We start from the raw sequence: 23,345 nt of genomic DNA, 5'->3' as shown, positions 1-23,345 counted from the left end.
TCCTGGACTTTGCTCTCCAGGGAGCCCCGCGTCCACGCTCTCGAAGATGGGGTCGCCAAGCTGCCGGGTGAGCTCCTTCTAGCCTTCGACTGCGCACGAGCTCAATCACTCCGTCGTCCAGTCCTCGGGTACAACAGTGAGTTTCCGACTTCGCTTCGCGTATATATTCGTCTTCTTAGTCTCCATCTCGCCAGCTTGGAATGCCTACGGTGTGAGTGACCTTCGTCTCAACCCGTAGCCTCCCTATCTCACGCTCGGTCCCGCCAGTGCGGCATCAGCGAAGCCGCCGTCCTCTCGGATGCCCACATGCTAGTCTCGCTCGGGCTCAGGGTCCGTGTCCACTCCCGTCGTCTTCTCTCGTCGCAGATCTCTCACCCCTCGGCAGGACGTCGGCTACACTCACGTCAACATTGACGACTGTTACGCCGAGAAGAACCGCAGCGCGTCGGGCGACATCGTTGCCAGTCCGTCCTTCTCTCCCCATGTCTCTCCGTCTCCACGTGGTCCTAATTTTGTCTCCTCTCCCTAGGTGCTGCGCGTTTCCCGTCCGGGATGAACAACCTCACCGACCAGATCCACGCTCTCAACATGTGTGTCCTAGCTTCTGCGCGATGTTCGAATCTGCCACGCTGATCGTTCGGTCACAGGAAAGCGGGAATCGTGAGTGACTCACGATTCGCATGAGCATACAATCTGATTATCCTTCTAGTACAGCGACTCCGGCTGGTACACATGTGCGCATTACCCCGGGTCCTACCAGAACGAGTACAGGTACTGTGTCTTGTATGCGCATGTAGTCACTCCACATTCGTTCCTTACTTTACACGACAGAGATGCGAAGCTATTCCAGGACTGGGGATTTGACTATCTGAAGTAAGCTAGTCCTACCCCCTCGCGGTGTTAATGTGCTAACCCACATTCTCGTCAGGTTCGACAACTGCGCTAGTACGTCTCCAGCTTCAGCTTCCTCTCGAATCGCAGCAAACTGAAAATGTGGAACTCAGTTCCTTATGATGACATCATTCGCCAAGGCATTGTCGGGAGTCCGTTTACTCCCTTAATCATCGGTCGCACTATGCTCATCGTAATCCCTAGAGTACGAGCGCATCGCCACCGCGATTGCGCAGCTGGCACAAGACACCGGAAAGCCGCCTCTTATTCTCTCCCTTTGCGAATGGGGGAATGTGAGTGTCGATCACGCTAGCAACCATGTCACCAACTCATGTTCCGTAGGAGCAACCGTGGCTGTGGGCGAAGCGCTTTGGCCAAAGCTGGCGCGTGAGTCTTCCTTTCATCTGGTGCATTTGTTGGCTCTAACAGCCATCCTAGACTACGGGCGACATCAGTCAGCGTCTTTTCTTCTGGCCACTGATTTCGTGGATCCTCATAGTTATCTTTGAACAGACACTAGCTGGGGGTCGATCACGAGTATAATCAACCAGTAAGAACCTTGATGCTCTCTTGTCATCGAGGACTCATCGTCCATCGCTCCAGGAACTCGTTCATCACATGGGCATCGGACTTCTTCGGCCACAACGACATGGACATGGTATGTCTCGATGATAGCTTCTTTACCTTGCATTCCTCTCGCTGACACGTGGTCGTTGTAGCTTGAAGTGTATGATGTGCTTGAACATTGACACGTACTCTAGGCGCTGATCCTTCCACTTCCAGCGGGAACTCGGGCATCACGCACGAGGAAGCTAAGACACACTTCACGGCCTGGGCCCTCATGAAGTCTCCCTTGCTGATCGGTACCAATGTACGCCGCTTTCGACGAACTTTCAAGTCGAGCTTTTTGCTGATATGTTTCGGCAGTTGTCGGCGATCAGCCAAGATAACCTGTCCATTTTGAAAAACCAAGAGATACTCGCCATCAACCAAGACCCTGTTGTGGGAACGAGCGTCTCGCCGTTCCGCTGGGGCATCAACGTATGTCGTGGTTCACACGAGGAGAATGCCGCATTCTAAAAGGATCCCATCACAGCCCAACTGGGTCAGCAACAGCACCCACCCAGCTCAGTACTGGAGTGGGGAGAGCCAGAACGGCACCGTATTCATGCTCGTGAGTCCTGCGCAGAGCGTCACCCAATATACAAACTTATCTTGTCACAGATCAACACCCTGAGCAAGCCAGCCGACATGTTCTTCAGCCTCACTGAGTCACCCTGGATCCGTGCCGGCCGCCAGTACGCCGTTCGCGTAAGTCCATCCTCCCACACCTTGCCGTGCTCGTCCTGATAACGACTCGCACCTAGGACCTCTGGACGCACACCGACAACGGCACCGCCATCCGCAACTTCACGGCGAAAGCCGTGCCCGCGCACGGCGTCGTCGCGCTCCTGCTCACCGACGCCGGCGACGAGCCGCCCAACTCAGGGCCGCCTTGCGCCGTCCTGCAGTGGTGCATGGACAAGAACGGGACGCTTGCGCCTGGTGCGTGATGGATCTGGGGTCGAGTTAAACGGATGTAAGGCGTGTGCAACGGCGTAGTATATACTCGTGTACTACAGAAGGCGAATGAATTGCTATGGAATGTGGATCATTGCACTCGGTTGGTTACCGACGGGCGTTGAGAACTCGACGCACAAGATAGAGTACGAGCTGTCTACGCGCGGCAAGCATAGCAGGGAGCACGCAAACCACAAGTCGACCGACTACCTCTACTGACGATCGCCTCCGACACGAGCAGGAAAGGTCGACCACCTTGGGGGGCCCGCCGCTGCACCTCGTGCCCTGCCGCTTCCTGCGAGAAGAGCGCGCGCGACGTGGCGCGACGTGGCGCGGAGGACGTTGAGTACGCTGAAGAAGGAGCAAAGAAGCCGTACGCGGGACCTGGAAGAACGAGGATGCGATGTTCATCCAGTGTCCATCGGGTTGGCCTGGCGCTTCGGCTTCGGCTGTGCCTCCTTGTTGCGAGCTTCGTCACTGCCGCCCATCGGCTCTTCCTTCCACTGAATCAAACAGGTCGCACCTCGCATCACGGCTCCAACTCAGTCTACCAAGAGGCTTCAGATCTGCGTCTGCCCAAACGGCGAGAATCACTCGGGGCGAAGCCGTGCATTCCATCAACTCACACGTCAAACGTGGGACGAGTCTGTAGTCAACCAACTTCTGGCCAAAAAACTTCCAGTCTGGCCGCCGTACCTGCTCCGATATCTCAGAACATACAATTCGCGGTTGTTCATGCTCTGAAAAGCTACCCGAAAACAGCAGCTCAGGGCCAAACTCTCTATAGAGTTCGTTGACGGCGTCCCTGCTTGCGTGCAGAATGTGTCGACCATCTTCATCGAATGTCCCGATCACGAACCTGCCAAGTCTCCAAGTAGCCTGAGAACTCGACTTTCCCCCTCCCCAGCTCTTCCCCATGAGCTTTCTCTTTCCTTGACCGCTGTCGTCCATGTACCATGCTCTCTCTGGCAACACCTAGCGCACAAGATCCAACTCCGGCAGGCTGCTGTGTCTATGCCAACGACACCCGCGTGTCGTACTCCGGAACGTGGACCCCGACAAGTACCCTTCTGGGCACCTTTCCAGACGGCACTTGGGGCGTCCAGCTGATGGGTACCGCCCACGACGGCTCAACAGCGTCACTCACCTTTGTCGGTACGTCTATGTCCAAGCTCATACCTCAACTATCTCATTTCAGTGACACCGTACAACCGCCTTAGGAGCGTCCATCACAGTACGAGGCGCACGCCTTGAAGACGTCCCTGCGAACGCCTCCTTCGCCATCGACGACACGTCCAGTACATTCCTGACGCCCCACACAGCACGATCGACATACCACTCCGACATCCTCTTCCAATCGCCTCCTTTGCCCCTCGGTGTGCACACACTCCGAATAACCAACCACCTCGACCATGGCCACGCACTATTCCTAGCATCCTTCACAACCACCGCGAACGCCTCTGACGCCTCGCCCACTCCACAACCGCAGGCTAGGATTAACCTTGCCGTCACCGTCGGTGCCACTGTCGGAGGCGCAGTTGTCGTCTCCGGCCTCGCCATCCTCGTCTTCTGGATCTACCGCGCGCATCGGAAGATGGGCGAGCGCCACCGGTACACGGCAGCACCAGGTCAGCCCTCGTCCCTCCTCCTTCCCAACACACCGCTCACTACTGACGGCGGCACAGGCCCATCCACAGCCTCACGCCTCGTCGGCCTCTCCAAACGCACCTGCTGCTTCTGCCGCAAAAAGGCGCCGCGAATCGCCGCTGGCGCTCCGGCGGAGCGCGCGGCGCCCTGGCGCATGCACTACCGCGCGCACCCGTCCGACGGCTCGATGGCGATGCGCAAGGACGAGCCGTACGATTTCACCGAGCTCGACATCCTGCCCGCGAGCCGGGGCCGGTCTGTCGCAGGCTCGCCCCTGCCCGCCGCCGCCGTGTCCGTCCCGCGCTGGCCGCGGTCCGTCGTGCGTGCGCGGCCGCCGCTCCAGACTGCGCTCGACGTCGAGATCGTGGACTACCGGCTGTCGCTCGCGTTCGATCGGCGTTCGTCGCCGTCTGGGGGGCGGGCGGAGTCTGATCTGCATGTCGTGTGAGGTTGTCGCTTCGGCTTCCGTGTGTCTCCTATGCACGCATGTATGGAAATGAAATGTGATATATGATCACTGGTCCTGGTCGGCTCTGGGCGCGATGCCTATCGCGCGCCAGACCGGCGAGAACGACTGCAGAAAACAAACACAAAATGTACTACAGCCCCCAACCGCCGTCGTACGCCACGCGCACATATCAAACTTCAAAAAACCGCAAGGGCACGAAACCCTCCCCACAAACCCTCCCCTCCACTGGCCGGACACTCTCCGCCCCTCGTACGACCCCCGCAACCCTCAAGGCCTCAGCGTCGGACCGCGCCGCTCAGAAGCCTCGAATCTTGACACAACCACGCACGCCGCTCAGTTCGGCCCTGCACTGCACTGCGTCGTCACCGCCGGGTCCGCACACGCCGGGCCCGAGTTCGCGGGCTCGTCCCCCGCGTCCTGCAGAAGGAGCGCGACGACGCCGTGCGCGGGGACCGCGCGCGCGGTGAAGCTCCGCACGGCCGTCCCGTTGTTCGTGTGCGTCCACAGGTCCTGCTCGCGGTCGCCAGGGTGAGTGTCCCGTCCGCACGCGACGCCGAGCGAAGGGAAAACACACGCACGCGGACCGAGTACTGCCGGCCGAGGCGCAGCGAGGGCACCTCGTAGAACGAGAACGCCATGTTCGCCGCCGCAGTCCCGGTGTTGATCTGCCCGCGCGGTTCGTCAGCATGATGGCCATGGATGGACCGATCCGCGGGGGGCGCCAGACGTTGACGGGGAGGACGGACTGACCATCATGACGACCGTGCCGTTCTGCGTCTGCCCGCTCCAGAACTGCGCCGGGTTCGCGGCGTTGAACGTCCAGAAGGGGCGCTGTGCGTTTGGGCGCTGTCAGCGTCCCGGAGGACCGGAGGGTGAGGAAGCGACGTGACGTACGTTCCCGCCCCAGCGGAAGGGCTGGACGGCCTTGCCGACGACCGGGTCCTGGTTGATCGCGATGATCTCCGAATTCTTGAGGATGGAGAGGTCGCGGGCGCTGATCGTCGAGAGCTGCGGGGTTCGGGTCGCTCAGCGTGCGCTCCGGGCGTTCAACGAGGGTGGTGTACGTACGTCCGCGACGTACAGGAGCGGAGACTTGAGCAGCGCCCAGGCGGTGAAGTGGGTCTTGGCCTCGTCAAACGTGAGGCCTCCCGTGCCGCTGTGGACGACGTTAGCTCTGGCACGGTCGGTGGGAGATGGCCTGTGCCTACACGCGGATCTGTCCACCGACACCGTCAATCGATTGCTCCGAAAAGAGTGCGGCGGACTCACCAAGTCCAAGTCGCTATGTGCGTAAAAGTCGCTGGACCATGAAGTGAACGAAGCGCTAGAAAGGTCGCAGTGAGCATCGGTCCCAGTAGTACTCGTAATATGAACGCTCACTTGTTGATGATGCTCGCGACCGACGCCCAGGTAGCCTCTGCGCTCTCAAGTCAGTCGGACAGCCCCATGCACACCATTGCGACCTACGATCGTTGGAGCCCGCCTGGTGCATTTTATTGTGAGTCACTCGCTCTCCGCCCCAAGCACGCGAAAGCGACTCACCCTCCAGCTGTTACCGATTGAAGGTGCCCAGATGTAAGGTTCGTGCTACGTCGGGGATGCTCAGCGAGACGACTTGGCAGTCCAGAGTGGTGTGACGCTTACCGCGGCCCCGCCCAAGCTGAGGAACATTGGGGTTCGGAAGAACTCCTGAGAAACCTGCGCGATGGCGTCCGCAGTGCGCTGGTAGACTGCGTGTGCATGTCACCGGTCAGGGAGTGTAAAAATGAATGAAGGAGACGGATCGAGAAACTCACGTCCGGCAGGGCCCTCGCGGCTGACGTCGTCGAACGGAGCTATCAGCTGGTGAGACTCCGTCCGATGCATTCATACAGAGTGGTAGAGGCCTCACGGAAGCAGCCAACCAATCTATAAGAGAGCGGTCAGCGCGTGAAGCTCTGTGCGGATCGACGACCACGCACTTGACATAGTCGAAGCCCCAGCTGATCTGCCACTGCTGGACATCCCTGTGCGCGATGAAATGAGCACAACGCGCACCATTGTTTGAATGCAAGAAGCTGACTCACTTCAGTTCGTTCGAGAACGAGCCAGGCTGCACCCCATCGCAGAAGAACCACCCGGAGCTCCCGTACTGGGAAAAACGTCATTTAGTCCGTCAACACGACTCTGTTCGAAGACGGAGCTCACAATTCCCGCCTTCCTGAAGACACCAAAACCAGATTAGTTCCACACTCGCAACAAGAGGCGCTAGAAGCAACGCACAAGTCGAGCGAGTGGATGAAATCCGTAAGGGCCCGCATTCCGCTGGGGAACCGCCCGGGGTCTGCGCAACACCACTGCCGTCAGATCATCCTCTCCACCACGGAGGAGCCAACCCGCTCACCAGCGACGAGCTCCCCGTCGGCGCCGCGGTTGGGGATCGCCCAGCCACTGTCGAAGTTGACGTAGCTGTAGCCAAGGTCCTGGAGCGGCAGCCACAGGTCAGGGCACCGTACGTGGGGGAAACGGCAGCGGCGAGCGTGCACTCACGCGGAGTCCGAGCGTGGCCATGAGGTTGGCGGCCTCGCGCATGGCCGCTTCTGTGAGATTCGCCTGCGCAGGACATCGTCAGTCATTCGAATATTCCTAGCCGGGATGGACAGAGGGATGGCGCACCTTTGGGAGGCTGAGCGCTGTCGCCCGAGACACGCTGTCAGGATAAGTAAAACTTCAAGGTGGGGCGTGACGTACAGTTGAAGCCCATGGCTACAAAAAGGGAGGCATGAGCTGCAATTCTACAGCTCGGAGGGTGAAGCAAAGGACGAACCAGGCAGCTTCCCGACGCCGTTGTCGAGCGCAAGGACAGCGGTGGGGAGCTTGGCGAGGCCCACGACGACACCCGCAAGGGCGCCGAGACGACTGAACGAGAGCATGTTGAAGTAGAGCAGTGGGTCAAGACGTGCCAAAGAACTTGCGCGCGGTGCAGCGAGCGAGCTCTGGCCCTACCTCCACCCGCTCCCCGGGCCTTTGTACCACTCAACCACCTGCCCAACACCCACAAACACCGCCCGGAGTTTTCGCCTTTCGAGCATCTGTTGGCGTCGCGCCGCCTGCCTGACGTCTGCGATGCATGGACGTGCGCCCCGAGCCCCACTAACCGACGCTTCCTCGTACTTGGCGCACCCGCTAGGCCATCCTCGTCGCCTGAACCATGCACGCGGCCCATCGCTGCTGTCGATGAGGTTCACCGGGTACAAAAAGGAACCCCGCAAGCACTAAGGACCAGGCTAGATGCTATTTCGTGGAGCTCGCGAACGGCCTCGTGTCCCATAGCGGCGCCCGCTTTCTGTGGGATCGGAGTGCAGTGGGTCCTAGGACAACGCGGGGCAGGGAAGAGTCCGACGGTATTAATTCAGAGGAAGACGTCTGACTCAAGCAGCTGAAGAACGCACCCGGCGAATGGTCGGGAAGTCCCAACCGAGGCACGGCGTCCGCCTGATGGGACTTGACGCCTCGGCGCAAGTAGTATGTTGCGAGTTGGTGGGATCGTCTCGCCTCATCACATATCTATGCTCTTGAAGTGTTACCCGGGGAGCGATGCAGTGACGGCGGATCTACTTCATGCGATTCAATCAAGAACACATCTTCCTCTCATACTTTGCGTGTGTAGCTGTTGAAGGGGCGGTCAGCGTCGAGAAGCATGCAAATGACTCGGCCTGGCATCCGAAACAGGTTCAGCGATGTCGGAGTTGAACGTTGAACCAGGGCTTGCGTGTCTTCCGATCAACACTTCTTCTTTGCATGACATGTTTTGCCGAATGACACTCTGCGCAGAAGTGAAGTCCATGTCTACCATTGAAATGGACGACTCACCTCTCTACAAATACATACCTCAAGTCCAAGTTCCAAGCCCCGGTCCAGGTTCCAAATCAGCCGACCCACAATGTCAAACGCCGAGCCCGGGCCGCGATGCCCTCCCGCGCGCCCACAGTGCACACCGCCGATAGCGATCGGCCCATCCTCCCGTCGCGAGTCCGCGTCGGTAGTGATGAGCGGGCCGGGGTGTCGCTTGACACGATACGAGCACACAGCAAAGCACATGCGGGAACCTGGAAAAAAAGGAGACAGATAGATATACTACGCTAGAGCTGGCAAGGACGACGGCGGCGACGGATCCGAGATACATACACGCCGTCCGTTCGCGAGAGGAGGACCCGGATCTGTACACATATACACCACCACGACACGCACAAGACTTGGACAGACGACACCGGCGGCACGTGCGACCAGAGGATGTCCCCGATCGGCATGACGACGCGGGGGTAGGACGAGGGAGGGAGTAGGGAGCGCAGGGCGGGTCAGGGTAGCACCTGACATACGTATGAGCACTGTGTGTGGGGGACGGGGGAGACGGGGCGGGTGCGGGAGAGTGGCGAAAACGAAGAGCGTGTGATCTCGGCGATGGCATCCGGGAGGTGTTATACAAGAGCGCGACCAGGCGCGGGGCGGGGGGACCTTCACACCATCGCCGCGTAACTCCATATTCGTGCTGACCAGTCCCCGCTGCCCGTCGCGAGAACGTTTCCTGCCGGGCTCAGATCGATCGAGATCACTGTAGGCACATCCAGTCAGCACAGATTCAGATACACCATCGACCGAGCAGACGCACCAGAGTTCTTGTGCCCCTGCAGCATGCACTGCGCGATCGCAGAGTTCGCGTCCCAGAACTGCACTCCCCGGTCCTTCGAGCCCGACACCACCCACTTCCCGTCGTGGCTCACCGCGACGCTGAGCACGTAGTCCTTGTGGCCCGTGAAGTTCATCGTGCACTGGCCGCCCTTGTCGCCCTCGCCCTTCCCGGCCGCTGAGCCCTTGGTCACCACGCTCTCCCTCGCGCGCATGATCGGCCGTACATCCCAGTACTTGAGCGTCTTGTCCAGCGAGCCCGACACGAGGCCCTTCCCGTCCGGGGTGAACGCGACTGAGTACACCGAGTCCCGGTGGCCCTTCAGCCGCTCGACGAGGATCCCGGTCGCGACGTCCCAGATCCTAACGACCGTGTCGAGCGAGCCCGCCGCGACGAGCCGCCCATCGGGCGAGATACAGACCGAGGTCACCCCCGCGTCGACGCTGTCCGGCTCTGGGATCGTCACTGTGGGGGGCGCGTGGGAAGGCACGGATTAGCTTCGTTCCTGAACCGACAACACAAGGGGAGTACGCACAAACTTTGCACGCCTGGCTCGTGTCCCCGTTCATGTCCCAGATCCGTGCCGTCCGGTCCCCAGAGCCAGAGACGATCAGCTTGCCGTCGCGCGAGAAGTCGAGCGAGTAGATCTCTTGCTGGTGGCCGGAGAACACGGTACGGATGCGCTCTTCCCTGATGTCCCAGATCTGGAGGACATGATTAGTCCATCTGAGATTCGGGTCGTGAAGTGAACAACGCATACTCGGATTTGCTTGTCCTCGGCACCCGTCGCAAGGTACCTGCCATCGGGGCTGAAGCAGACGCTCCGAATGTACAGGTCTCCAGTTTTGCTCGCGCTCTCGTCAACGAGCATACTGGGGGCACTATCAGCACGATGTATTCGATTACAACGTAGCACGGGACGCACGAAGTCTTCTGACCCGTCTTGGTGTCGTAGATCTGCGCTGACCGATTGCAGCCGGTCGCCAGATACTTGCCATCCGCAGAGAACCGAACACAGCAAACCACACTAGAGTGACGGGCGTCAGCAATCCGAGTGCGGCTCACGTCAATCCCGACACGCACCTCTCATGCATTAGAGTGTGCACAAGCTTGACGTCGAGTGCACGCTTCTTCTGGCCTGGTGGGTCGCCCGGAGCAACGGGCGCAGGGTTGAAGATGGCGAACCAATCCGCGCCCTCGTTCTTGAGCTCTGGGGGTACACTCTGAGGGTCCATGCTGAGATCGACGGCCATGGGGGCCATTCCAGACGAGGAAGCGACAGTCATTGAGGACTCGGGGCCCGCATTCGACGACGGGCCGGGGGTGGGAGGGTATGGTTGAGGACCTACGAGGGGGAAAAGTGCTATTAGCACCAGAAAAAGAGTTCGCGAAGAAGAAGGAAGGGAAAAAAGTGGAGGAAAGAGCCCCCGCCCACTCACCCGCAACCCCGTTGGCGCCGTCCTGTCCTGGTGCTTGCCCTGGCCCGCCCGGATACGGTGGTCCCGCGCTAGGTGTTGGGGGGAGTTTGGGGGTCGCCTGAGGAATTGGTGGACCCGAAGGCGTTGGTGGGGCGCCATTCGAGGGTGGAGGGGCGCCGGGGCCGAGGGAAATTGATTGATGGTGGTGGTGTGGTGGGATATGGGAAGGCGGAGGCTGTGTTCCCATTGAAGGTGAGAACGGGTCTGGAGGTCGGGCGTGCAAGGCGTGGGCGGGCGTTGGACAAGGACAGGATTTGAAGGCGGACGGGCGAGGGCGGGTGCGAAAGAGGGAATGGGGGAAGCGATAAGGAGTAAGGTAAGGCAGGAGAGGTCGGGGACGGTTGAGAACATGCCAACGCGGGAGCTCGAGCAGAGAGCTTACCTGGACGGTCGCCCTTCATGCGATCTCTTTCGGTCTTTATCCTTTTCACATCACGGCCGTCGCGATCGCGGTCGCGGTCCCTCTCCCTCTCCCGCTCACGATCCCGGCTGTCGAGGACGGTGCGATCCCTGTCCCTATCGCGCTCCCGTTCGCGGTCGCGGTCGGCGCGAGAGTAGTAGGGATCGCCGTAGCCTCCGCCTGCACCGGGACCGGCGCCTACTCCAAGACCGACAGGTCCGGCGTGAGGTGTCAAACCGAGAGGGCCAAGGGGCTCACCACCAGGACCAGTCGGGGGACCACCGGGCATGCTGACGGGTGGGCGTCCGAGACCGAGGGATTCGCGTGCGAGGGCGTCGGGGCGGGGCGTCGGCTGAGCGTTGGCCATGACGACGTCACGGTCGCGGTCGCGTACATCGCGTTCGCGTTCACGTTCGCGGGCGGTGAGTTCGCGTTCGCGTTCGCGGAGTTCGCGGTCGCGGCCTAGTGAAGCGAGGCCAAGGGGCTCCGGGGCACCTCTGCGCTTGTAGGAGTCGAGTTCTGCTCGTAGGTTGCGGAGATCGTCCTCGTATTGCTGGCGAATTTTTCCATGTTGAGTCTCGAGCTCGTAGAGGGACTGGCGGATGATGTTGAGCTCCGTGACCTGGCTGCTGACTGGCCATCGGTTGAAGTTGGGGGAGGGTTAAGTGGGGGATGGGGGTGGAGCGGGAAGAAAAAAGGCGCACTTTTGTTCTCGTACTCGTCTCGCTGGCCCCGGAGGGAGTCACACTGCTCCTGGAGAGCGGAGAACTCGTCGCGAATCTGGTTGAAGGACTGGTTGAGGGAGGCAAAAGAGTTGGGACCCTGGGGGGCAGCGCCTGTTGGTTGTAGGTGTTTGTGCTGGGGGTGGGGGGTGAGCAGGAAGAGCGAGGCGGGGGCGGGGGACGCACGTTGTATATTGTGGAGGAGGCCATGGCGGGGGTGATGGAGGGGCGGAGAGGGCGAGAAGCGCGGAGGACGGGGCTGGGGCCGCCTTAAGACGACGTCCTCTGATCCATCCCACGTGCCCGCCAACGCCAGATCCAGATCGATCCCACACCCCGCCGGCTTTCCCCCGCCCGCTGCCCTGGCTCCCCTCCCCGATCCCATCGTCCCACGCTCCTCTGACGTCGCCTGCACGTGCACCGGCGCGCGTTAACCCCGCGTCCGCTGGTCGTCCGCATGCCCCGTTCAGGCTCTGCCCATGTCAACCTCCCGCCTCCGCCTCTCGCCTCTCTCCCCCATCCCTCTCGCGATCCCTCAGATCTCCCCACCTCTCGTCCTCGCTCCCATCCGGGTCCCATCCCGCGACACAGCTCGAGCATCCGCCGTCCCGTCTTCGCCCTCGCCCTCTCCTTCTCCGTCAAGCCTCCCTCTGCGGCCGCAGCCTTCTCCGTCGCCTCCCACCTTCCCTTCCCAGCCCGCACCCACCCTCGAGCCAACATGAACAGCCTCCCGCGCCTCCACCTCAAACCAAACCAAGGCGCAGCCCAAGCGCCGTGCTCCCCGTAACTCAACACCCCCTACTTCCTCATGTGCTCGCTCATTTCCAATCCCATTCTCCCGGAACGCTTCGGACCCTCGCTCTTGTCCCAGACCCTCCGCCCGCGCCCACCACACCGCTTCGCTGCCAGCTGTCCCGTTCTGTCTCCCTACCGCTACGCCCGATCTCCCGTCCCTGGATTGCTTGTACGAACCCTTTGCAGAATCCGCCCACCACCTTCGTCACCAACCCCGTCGCCCTCGCCCTCGCCGCCGACCAACGATCCTCGAAGCGCAGACTCTAGATGCCTGATCGCCCAGAATCCGTCGTGCCGTAAACATTCATCAAGCGTCGCATAAACTCCTCTGCGCCCTCTCCACCGTCGGGGCCCGCAGCGACCCTGCCATGGTTATCGCCCCCAGTCTGGCGCTCAGTCCCGACTTCCCAGAATCCCACTCTGTCAAGCACAAGCTTCGCAGACAGCTCGCCGCTCCGGCAAGCACCCAGCACCCGCCGTCGACGCCCACGCCCACGCCTGTGATCTCCTCCCAGGCTACCCCATCGGCCTCTTGACGACCTCCGCACGCCCGAACTCCTCTCCCCTCTCACGGTATACTTGGCCACACCCAAGCCCCCTTTGCCCTGGCGAAAGAACCACGAGCCCATGCACGACCCCACGCCTTCCTAAGGTCCACCCATTCGTCTCTCCCGCGCCTCCGTCCGTGCGACCTCCACGCTCCCAGTTCCAGCCCAGACCATCCTAGGACGCACGTATGGATCTATCTGCTTACCAAGCTCAAGCCTACCCCACACCGCCTTCATCTCCCCGAGCGCCCGCCACCTCGAGTCAATTCTCCGCCCGTCTTGGTCGGATGTTCCAACTTCGTCGACAACCTGGCGTCCTCCCAGCCGCCCACGGCGCGCTCCGGACTCCGCCGCTTTATCGCGCGCGGTCCTGGTCCCTGCCACGACCCTGCGCCCACACCGAACTCCAGCTCCGATAAGCGAAGTTGCCAAACCGTTTCGCAACAGCCTCTGCGGTTCTGCGTCCTTGTGGCACCTCTCTGTCAAGACCTCAACGCTCAGCCCTCGCGCGCAAGCGTAGCGTCTCAAACGTTATCCTTCGTTTCCCCGTCTCACGCACTCGCACAAGGGCCCACCGCCGCTAGAACCAGAGTTCGTGGACAAAACAGGGATGTGCTATACTCTGATGAAGACGGCCAGAGCGGCTCTGGGGATTCGCCGCCACACGAACCTGACGAGAGCAGCATTCAATATGCACGTGGTGGACGGAGATCCCCCTGTGATGGTGGAGCTGGGCGAGTCCGGTGGTGCGTTGGTGATGGGTTGGTTACAATTGGCGGAGGATATAGCTAGTCGCCGGATGGTTGGACGAGGAGATGTTATAAGGACGTGCTCCGCTCAGTTTCGATGATGCCTTTGACCACTTCTTAGTGTCTGATATGTGTCCATATGTTCGATTTGCACCCTGAGCCACGCGCGCAACAAGCTAGCCGAGCTCCACTTTGCCCTCAATTGGTTTGGTGCTCAGTCGCGGCCCGGCGGCTGGCCTCAAACGCCCAGGGCGCTTGTACACATACATGGCTCGTCTCCCCTCTCCGCCATCACGATCATGGGTCCCCATATCGCCAAAAACAACAACGCCGACGACGCTAGCACGCACCTTGATGTCCTGCTGCTTCCCGAGTTCGAGGCACACAACAAGCCTCGATGGGCCGAAAGGATCGTCAGCCGCATGCACCCTTACGCTCGCACCCTCCCGCAGTACACCACACATTTGATGTTCGCCGCCATGTACACCACCGCAGACAACCTCGGCCTTGATTGCGGACGACGGTATGTCTCAGACGCTATCCGCAGATGTGTGGCAGAAGCAACCGGGCAACCCGAGCATGACAAAAAAGGATACCTGGCGACATCTCTGGAGAAGCAGGCGGCGTCGTGGGTGGCGTACATGCTCTGGCCTTGTGGGTCCCTTATTCTTGTGTGACTTCCTCCGACCGACCATATGCGTCGCAGTCGGTGTGCTTGCACACATGGACGTCGAACGGTCCAACTATTGGGGCAAGACCTCGACCCCCGCCACACCGAGCCCGACCGAAGACCGGTAGATTGTCGTGCGCATCTTTTGAGGAAACACGTGAGTACTTCATGTCCAACGCTCGGTGACCCGAATTTCCTCACCCAAAAACTCCCCGAGGCGCTCCTCCGAGATCGTTGGATGTGCTGCGTCACCGGTATCGTCGACGATGGTGCACCCGACGAGCTATCGAGACATGCTACTGAGGTAGGAGATGTACTTGAGACGCACATCTTCAATGACGCAGTAGCTACCTTTCACGAACCGTCGGCCGATGCTCAGGTGAGTGGTGAACAGTCGGTCCCGGGAGCCCTCATTCATCCCAGGATGCTAGACATCTCTGTATACCACATTGAAGATACTCAATGAATACTGCCAGATGGACGGCCTCCTCCAAACTACTCTTGATATCAAGGACGAGCCACGAAATTCATTTTTGCTGGATGTGCGCCCCCTTGCTGGCTTCGACAAGTTCAAGTGGTGCCTGAAGGCGACAGAGGCATGTGCTGCCCCCGACTCGACCAACCTCAAGTGGTTCTCACATCGTCGCAGACGCCCCATAGCTACGAGATATGCTACATGCCGGACGATCAACGATACCGGGGGACGCGCGCCTCCCGCCGGCATATCACATTCGAGGATCACAGCGCCGAGTTCACTGGATCGTCGGTGTCCGGCGTGGTTGGCAGCCATGAACGAGGACACCATGCCACAGGCGTCGATCTGCCCAGCCCTGAGCTTCTGCGAGTGCACTGTGCGATCGCGCATGTGCTGCATCTCAGTGGCACGACGCAGCTGTTCCGAGAGCTCTCCACCTCTTCGGGAGAAAGGGAATACAAGACCGGGGCGGCTGCCCATGTGGCCCTGACGGGAGCGTCGTTCATGGCGCATGTTGTCGAACAAGATCCCTACCTAGTGATGGAGCTGCGAGAGTCTCTCGCTGCGACGCTCGATCATGCATGATGCATATCCGTTCGAGACTTGTTGGCTGTACTACCTATACCACAATGCATCTCCTGTCAAGGACGTCTTGCAAGCGTGCATCGGCCTTGGCGGTCCGGCGAGCCCAGGGGTCGAGTCCTCCAAGTTGAAGGGCAACATATTCTTTCCTCGCCTCACAACATTACATACCCTTCCGGAAGCTACGACTTCATGGCCAATTCCGTCTTACCATATCACGACGATTCCTGTAGACAACGCGACAGACGGCTTGGAGCACGTACATATATCCACTTGGGCGGGACTCGGGGTGGGTTGGGGGTGGGATGAGTGACCGTCGAGTCCTTGACCTTCGGTGACATATTACCTCGAGCAACACACACCGAGCTAAAGCACACGACATAATTTCCTCATTCAACGTTCGGATTGTCGGCGACAACGGCGGCGCGGTCCGAGCGCGGTCAGTGGGCAATCAAGCGAACGCGCGCGCGAGAGGTTGCGAGCCTCCTTCGCCTTTATCCTCCACCACTCGAGCGTATGCTCTACACACGTCCCTAGATGCCCACCCAGACTGTACCCACTTGTCATTCTCCTCCAGTGCTTGAAACCAACCCCGACGAGGCAAAGAGGTATCTCGACGTCCTGCTCCTCCCCCAGTTCGAATCGTACAACAAGCCACAATGGGCCGCCAGAATCGTCCGTAACGCGGACCCTGACCACAGCGCGCACTGGCAATACACCACCCACGCGCTGTTTGCCGCCATGTACGCGACCGCCGAGCCGCTCGGCATGGACCGCGGACGACGGTACGTCTCTGACACCATCCGTGCGTGCGCCACAGAGGCCGCCGGGAGACCGGCACACGAGAGGGAAGCATGTCTCGCGATGGCTTTGGAGAGGCAGGCGACGGCGTGGGTGGCATATATGCTCTGGCCTTGTGGGTTCTCTCCCCCTCCTTGGTTCATCCCGTTTGCGTTAGGCCGACACCCGGTTGTTGCAGTCGCGGTGCAGGCGTATGCGGACGACGGACGCGCTTCGACCCCAGATACGCCGACCTCTCCGGAAGATGCAGATGCAAAGAGGTCTCGTGCGTACCATCTGAGGAGATCAGTAAGTCCTCCCAAACGATCCGCTGGTGGCTCTCAGTACTTACCCTCGTCCAAATGCTCCCCAGGTGCTGCTCCGTGACGGTCACAAGTGCTGCTTCAGTGGGGTCGTCGACGACGATGCACCCAAGGACCTCAAGAGCCACGCCAAAAGGTTGGGCGAAGTGCGCGCCGCCCACATTCTCAACCTTGCACCGCCTCTTCACGACAGAGGGTCCGTCGACGCCGAGGTGAGTCACGAGCATCCGTCTCTGCGAGCACGCATTTAACTCGGACCCGCATTAGGAGTCTCTCCGCAATACCCTGGCGTTTCTTACGAACTTCTGCCTGGTAGAAGAACCCTTCGGTTCGCTGATTGAAGCGCTGGATGGCCCACTGAACGCATTTTTGCTGTGGGTGGGCCACCACTCTGACTTCGACAGGTTCAAGTGGTGCCTGAGGGCGACAAAGGTGCGTCCCGAGTTCTCATTCCAACTGCCATACCCCGACCGTCTTCACTACAGACCCGCGACTGCTATGATATATGCTACATGCCGGACAGCGCGCGGTACAAGGGTGCCCGCACCGCTCTCGCACGGATAGCTTTCCAGGACCATCACGGCGGCGTCGATCTGCCCAGCCCAGGGCTGCTGCGAATACACTGCGCGGTTACGCACGTGTTGCATCTCAGCGGTGCGCTGGAGCTGTTCCAAGAGCTCTGTCTTTTTGACGGGAGCGACTACGAGACCGGGCCAGCCGCCCACGTAGCGCCGACGGGAGCAGCGTTTATAGCGCATGTCGTGGACGAGGATCCGTACGCGGTGATGGAGCTGCGTGAATCGCTTGCTGCGATGTTGAGCCCTCAGTGACAGATTCCTGTCTCGCGGGAGAGCAGCACTGGTTTGTTGGCCGACGGTGTATATATTACGCGATTTGGTATACCATTATACAGCTGCGTGCAGAAAGCTTGTCCAGGCGCTGAAAAACGCGACGCGCGTCGCGAGAAATGGGAAATTAAATCGAAATGGTCGAAAAATCGCCAACGGTGACGCGAGCGCGTTTCTTCTCCCCCTCTCCCTCGTTAGATCCCCCCGACGTCCATAGAATGTTGAAGAGCGCATCAGGCGCGTGTTTGGGTATGGTATGACGCTTTTCCGCGTCCTCAACGGCCAAGCTGATGTGTTTCGCGGCAGACTTAGGTCTGGTGGTGGTACACGACGATCTTATCCCCGTCTGCCACCTTGGCGCCCCTTGAGCCACCCCGAGGCTGAAATCGTGCCCATGAAGCATGCGTCTGCGATGCAAGGAACTTGTCACATCTATGGCGACTGTCGAGAAGGCGTTGGCGGAGGTGCAGGAGCGGGTGGGTACGTGTGCTCAAGAGAGGATGCCGCCTTCGGTGAGTGCCCCATTGATATCATGCGTCCCCCCTGTCGTCACAGCATAGTTATACTGTCGCTGTGATCTATGGCGTAAGACGTTTGTATGCCCAGATTTTTGTGGCTACATTGGGAGAGTCCGTGGTGGTTCACGGTGCAGCTCGCGCTCTCACAGACACTGCCGTCCTCGCTTCGTGCTCCCAGCTTCATTGTCACGAGGATGCTTCAAGTCCTCATTACGCGGAACAGTTGGTTGGGTGGTAACGAGCTGGAGGGCTCTCATAAACCCATAGATAGAGGGGGATGCACAGTACTTGTAGGATGTACATGCCTTCCAGTTTCGCCTTGCCATTCGAGTGTTCACCCAGCCCTCCGAGCGACACCAACTGTTCAATAGGCACCTGTTACTTATGCGAAACTTGAGAGGCCGTCTGGAATCAGGGACCATGTGGTTGCGCCCACGATTCTGGAAGTAGGCTCCGGTCACGGGGAGTACATGACGTCTTCGGTGTGGCGCAGCAGACGTCAAACTGCCCAAGAACTCACCCATAAGAATATATTCAGCTTCCTATACATCGTCAGACACGTTTCGAGGGGTGGCAAGGTGGCAGACGGGTCGTGTACCACCACCAGACCACAGTCTGCCGCGAAACACGTCAGCTTGGCCGTTGAGGACGCGGAAAAGCGTCATACCATACCCAAACACGCGCCTGATGCGCTCTTCAACATTCTATGGACGTCGGGGGGATCTAACGAGGGAGAGGGGGAGAAGAAACGCGCTCGCGTCACCGTTGGCGATTTTTCGACCATTTCGATTTAATTTCCCATTTCTCGCGACGCGCGTCGCGTTTTTCAGCGCCTGGACAAGCTTTCTGCACGCAGCTGTACAACTTGTAGGCGTTATCGCGCCCGGTTGAGAAACGCGTAGGACGAGTGTCACGAACCTCCTGCATTCGTCGAGCAGCAGAGCCGAGAGACGCCGATGACTGTTTGTTTTTCCAACCACCACCACCCCTTACTTGCCCGACGCACATGTCTCAGGACGATACGGAGAGATATCTCGACGTCCTACTGCTGCCGCAGTTTGAGGCGTATAATAGGCCACCATGGTTGAGCAGAATAGTCGATCATCTGCCCACTTGCCGTGCTCGCCAGGTCTACACCACCCACTCGATGTTTGCCGCCATGTGCGCCGCTGCCGATATCCAAGGACGGCGGTACGTCCTCGATGCCATTTTCAAGTGCGCGGCGGAAGCGGCTACAAGACCCGAGTGCGAGAGAGAGGCATGTCTGGCGATGGCTTTGGAGAAGCAAGCCACTCGACGTGGGCGGCGTACATGCTTTGGCCTTGTGAGTACTCCGCCCACTCGAGATCTTCGCGTCGTCCGACACTGTATCTACAGTTGCCGCATTGTCCCACATGGACATCGAAAACCCCCGTCATCAGCACAAGATATCGACGCCTGCCACGCCGAAGACTGCGGAAGATTCGGCGAGGTACCGTGCGCATTGGGCAAGAAAGTCGGTGAGTGATCCTCGACCCGCAACTGGTGATCCGAAGTGTGCTCATCGTGGCATTTTGCAGGTCCTAGTTCGTGACGGGTACAGGTGCAGCTTCACTGGCGTGGTCTCTAAATGTTCCCCCGATGTAATATTGAGGGGTGCCACCCGGATGGCCGCTGTAGAACCAACCCACATCCTCAGGCCTGAATTCCTAACCTTTCACGATAGGTCCATCGATGCTCAGGTGAGTCATTCCCGCTTATTCCTGAGAGCAGTCGTGTAATGCGTTCACAAGATATCTCTGGAGTCCACCTTGAACATTTTGAACGACTACTGCCAAGTGGCACGCTCTCTCGAAGCTGCCATCAATGACACCGACGATCCGCAGAATATCCTATCGCTGGGATTGTATCCCCGTGACAATTTCCACGATTTTAGCTGGTGCCTGAGGGCTACGGAGGTACGTGCTGCCTCCGGATGGACACAGCCTGAGTGATACTGGCAGTCTCTCAGACACCCAATTGCTACGAGATCCGCTACATGCCAGACAATGAACGCTACCCCGGGTGCCGCCCAAACCGCAGCCAAATCGCGTTCGTAGACCACAGCGTCGAGTTCACCGCGCTCGACGCAGAGCACGCGGTACCCCATACTTCCACGTGGATGCAGAAGGCGCTGCCGAACCCGGAGCTGCTGCGAATGCACTGTGCGCTCGCGCATATACTGCATCTCAGTGGCGCCGCGCGGTTGTTCCAAGATTTCTGTATATCCTCAAGACAATCCGGGACCGGGGCAGCGGCGCATGTGGCCCCGACGGGAGCGGCGTTCATGGCGCACGTGGTGGACGAAGATCCGTATGTAGTCATGGAGCTGCGAGAGACTCTTGCTGCAGCACTTGGCTCTTCATGACAGACGTTCTCGGCTTTCTAGCAGCCCTTCAGCGGCCAGCCATTGAGGCTGACAGTCTTCAACCGCGACGTCTTCCTCTTCCGCCCATTTCCACGTGTCCCTGAATGCCCACCCACGACGTATTCACAAGCCATGCGGGGCCACATCTCTCCGGCGCAGCTCTTCCTCGGTCTCGGACATTGCGGTACGAAACTGAAGCAGCGGCTCATGTGGCCCCGATTTGCATGGCGTATGCGGTAGAACATGATCCTTCTACGGTGCATGAACTGCGAAAGTCGCCGAAGGCCGAATCGAGGCCCTAGGAAGGTGGATAGTATAGAACTTCGCCAGGTTTTTTTGTTGTTGTCCTCGTTTAACGCCCTCGAGGGCAGAGCCCTATGGTAAGCGTGCAGTACATGTAGTAGTTCTAACTTCGCCAGGTTGTATGCACCGAGCTATCCATCTGTTTCAATCGTGTGATCACAGTCACAAAAGCGTCATCATAGCATCACAACATAATCTGCGTGTAATGGAGATCTAATGGTCCAACACACCCGCACTATTCATACACATACGAGAGCCCAAACGCAGAGGTTCCGTATCCAAACTTACATAGCATGTACCGAAGCCTCGCCACCATGACCTGTCCGCCAGTTCACAGTTCCAACGGTGCCCATGGCTGGTCCAAAACCGGAGCCTGCTTACGCAGGGGCAGCGGGATCACGGGCGTGGGTGCTCCTAGACCCGCGATTTCGCACGAGCGAACGAGCCAGTTGCGAATGCCCTCGTATTCCCTGCGTTGACCTATACGCGCATCCAAGGGTTAGCTGGAGAGCGTGGGGGGTGAGCGGGGGACGCACCGGGTGAGGGCCAGAGCATCATCATGTACTCGACGCACGGCGCGAACGCCTTTGCGACTTCGAGCGCGACAATTATGGTTGGGTCGGCGTGCCAGAGCGCAAGCGCGCTGCGAGGGGAGGCGTCAGCCGCCAGGGTAACGCGGGGGAGATGGAGAGGGTGCGCACCGCATCATCTGGGACATGTACCAGTACATCAGGAAGCAGCGCCTGGAGTTGTTCGTCGAGACACCTTGCACGGCGGCACTGATCATGTCGCGGATGTCGTTGGCGACGTGGAGCATGAACCGCACTGTGGTGGGGAGGGTCAGTTGTTGGAAGGTTGTCACAGACGCGGGCTACGCACTCCACTTTTCGGCCTTGTCGTGATAGAACTGCATATTAGAGGCTCTGCATTGACCATTACGTTCAATCAGAACCGCGCTGTCTACCACGAGACACAAACTCACGTCATGGCCTCGGGGATAAATCTCCTGAAATCGTTCGAAACAAGCATTCGGGTGCTTTGCGGGTGCGGAGGCACATCAGCGCGCCTATTCCAACCTCCTCGAGCCGCCCCCGACACTCACTTGAATAGAAACTCGCGCATCTGGAGCATCATACCGCTCTGAATGCCGCACGAGTGCGCGTCCATCGCACCCTCGATCGCGTCGAGCTCGAGCCACGCTGTCGACGCCCACTGCGCGCGCTGCGAGTCCGCCACGAGCGGGTCCGAGCGCACGCGGAGGCATGAGTGCCACACCAACTGCACCCGGATGTACAACGCCCACGCGGACCACTTCGACGTCGCCACCCCGCCCATGCCGAGCGACTCGAAGTTTTCCCCTGGGAAGAGCAGCGCATACTAGACCTGGGCGTCAGTTTCACACCGCGCCCGGGGATATAAGAGGGGCACGTACGTTCGCTGGATCCTTGATCCACAGGTGCTGCGGCTCCACGTCCGTCCCCGCAGTCGACTTCGTATTGTGCGACGCCGTCAGCATCACCGTCGCCCACACCAGCCGTCGACACTCCTCCTTGAGCTGTTCGCCCTCGCTGACGTCTTCGAGCCACATGGGCATATTCGCGAGCGTGGGTGCGACCTCATTCACGCGCGGCCACGCCACGTTGAGACTGTACAGCTCGCAGCCGCAGTGCCATTTCTCGACCGGAGTCTCGTACCGTATGCGCAGTGTCCCGGGGATACGGACGTAGTGGGCGGTAGGAGAAGGGGTGGCGGGCACGTAAAGGTAGGGCGTCGTCGGGAGCTGCTGCATCATGGACGGGAGGCCGAGGGTGTCAAGATCAATCCCGAAGTCAGGCTGGGGAGTTGGCGGAGGGGAAGGGACGACGGGCACGGCGCCCGGGAGGAAGATAGAGGTGCGTGGATCGTCTGCATCGAGAGTCGTCAACCCGAGGCTCCGGATGAGCGAGTCCAGCACGTCGAATACCGAGCGTGTGCGCTGAGTTGATGCCTTCGGGTGGGCTTGGAGTTCGAACACGGCAAGCAGCTAAGGCCAAGTTAGCTCTCGCAGCTTCAGGACATAGAGAGCGGCGCACCCATGCTGCCTGGACAAGCCCAACGTCCACCCACCCGGCGCTCAGGCTGGCCTGGAACATCGCATGGGCTTGATCAAGCAACTGCAGCGCCCGAAGCCTTCCCTGGGACCCATTTTCCATTTCCGAACCTTGATAGAAGATTGCCAGCGCCGCGGCGCTGAGTATCAAACTGGGCTGCACCTTGCTTCGTCGCTCGGGGTTAAATACGTTGGCGAAGAACCGCGGGGATGTGGATAAAACTGAACCAGTGCATCGACATTTGCCAAAGAAGCGAAGGTCTGCCACGACACCCCGCATAGCGGTGTCGCGCACCGTGGGGGTCAATGTCATGCTATTGTCGCCGTCCGTCGAGGCGTAGAAGCCGAGCAGCGCGTCCCACCACGTTTCACGCGTAAAGCCATGCCGGGGAGAGTGCTGATGTTGACCACACCTGGTTCTTCAAAGTCTTCGTCGTCTTCCACAC

At 59.7% G+C, this 23,345-nt stretch overlaps 2 protein-coding genes across 2 annotated transcripts; both read left to right on the top strand.

The window, feature by feature from the left end:
- Positions 1-16,189: 16,189 nt before the first annotated feature.
- BXZ73DRAFT_110193 (uncharacterized protein) lies at positions 16,190-17,585 on the top strand (the record flags this gene model as incomplete). Its single annotated transcript, XM_048017333.1, has 5 exons — positions 16,190-16,457; positions 16,611-16,741; positions 16,806-16,967; positions 17,023-17,187; positions 17,241-17,585. 5 exons carry the CDS (start codon positions 16,190-16,192, stop codon positions 17,583-17,585), a joined length of 1,071 nt encoding a protein of 356 aa, XP_047870660.1.
- A 1,796-nt stretch (positions 17,586-19,381) lies between these two features.
- BXZ73DRAFT_110192 (uncharacterized protein) lies at positions 19,382-20,507 on the top strand (the record flags this gene model as incomplete). Its single annotated transcript, XM_048017332.1, has 6 exons — positions 19,382-19,445; positions 19,499-19,620; positions 19,681-19,703; positions 19,827-19,842; positions 19,894-20,058; positions 20,112-20,507. The coding sequence occupies 6 exons, from the start codon at positions 19,382-19,384 to the stop codon at positions 20,505-20,507; spliced, it is 786 nt and encodes a 261-aa protein (XP_047870659.1).
- Between the last annotated feature and the right edge of the window lie 2,838 nt (positions 20,508-23,345).

The sequence above is a fragment of the Epithele typhae genome (genome assembly GCF_022376455.1).
Source record: "Epithele typhae strain CBS 203.58 chromosome Unknown BXZ73scaffold_333, whole genome shotgun sequence".
In the NCBI taxonomy this organism is placed as follows: Eukaryota; Fungi; Basidiomycota; class Agaricomycetes; order Polyporales; family Epitheliaceae; genus Epithele; species Epithele typhae.
The sequence above is the reverse complement of the archived record's forward strand: the minus strand, read 5'-3'. Positions and strand labels throughout refer to the sequence as shown.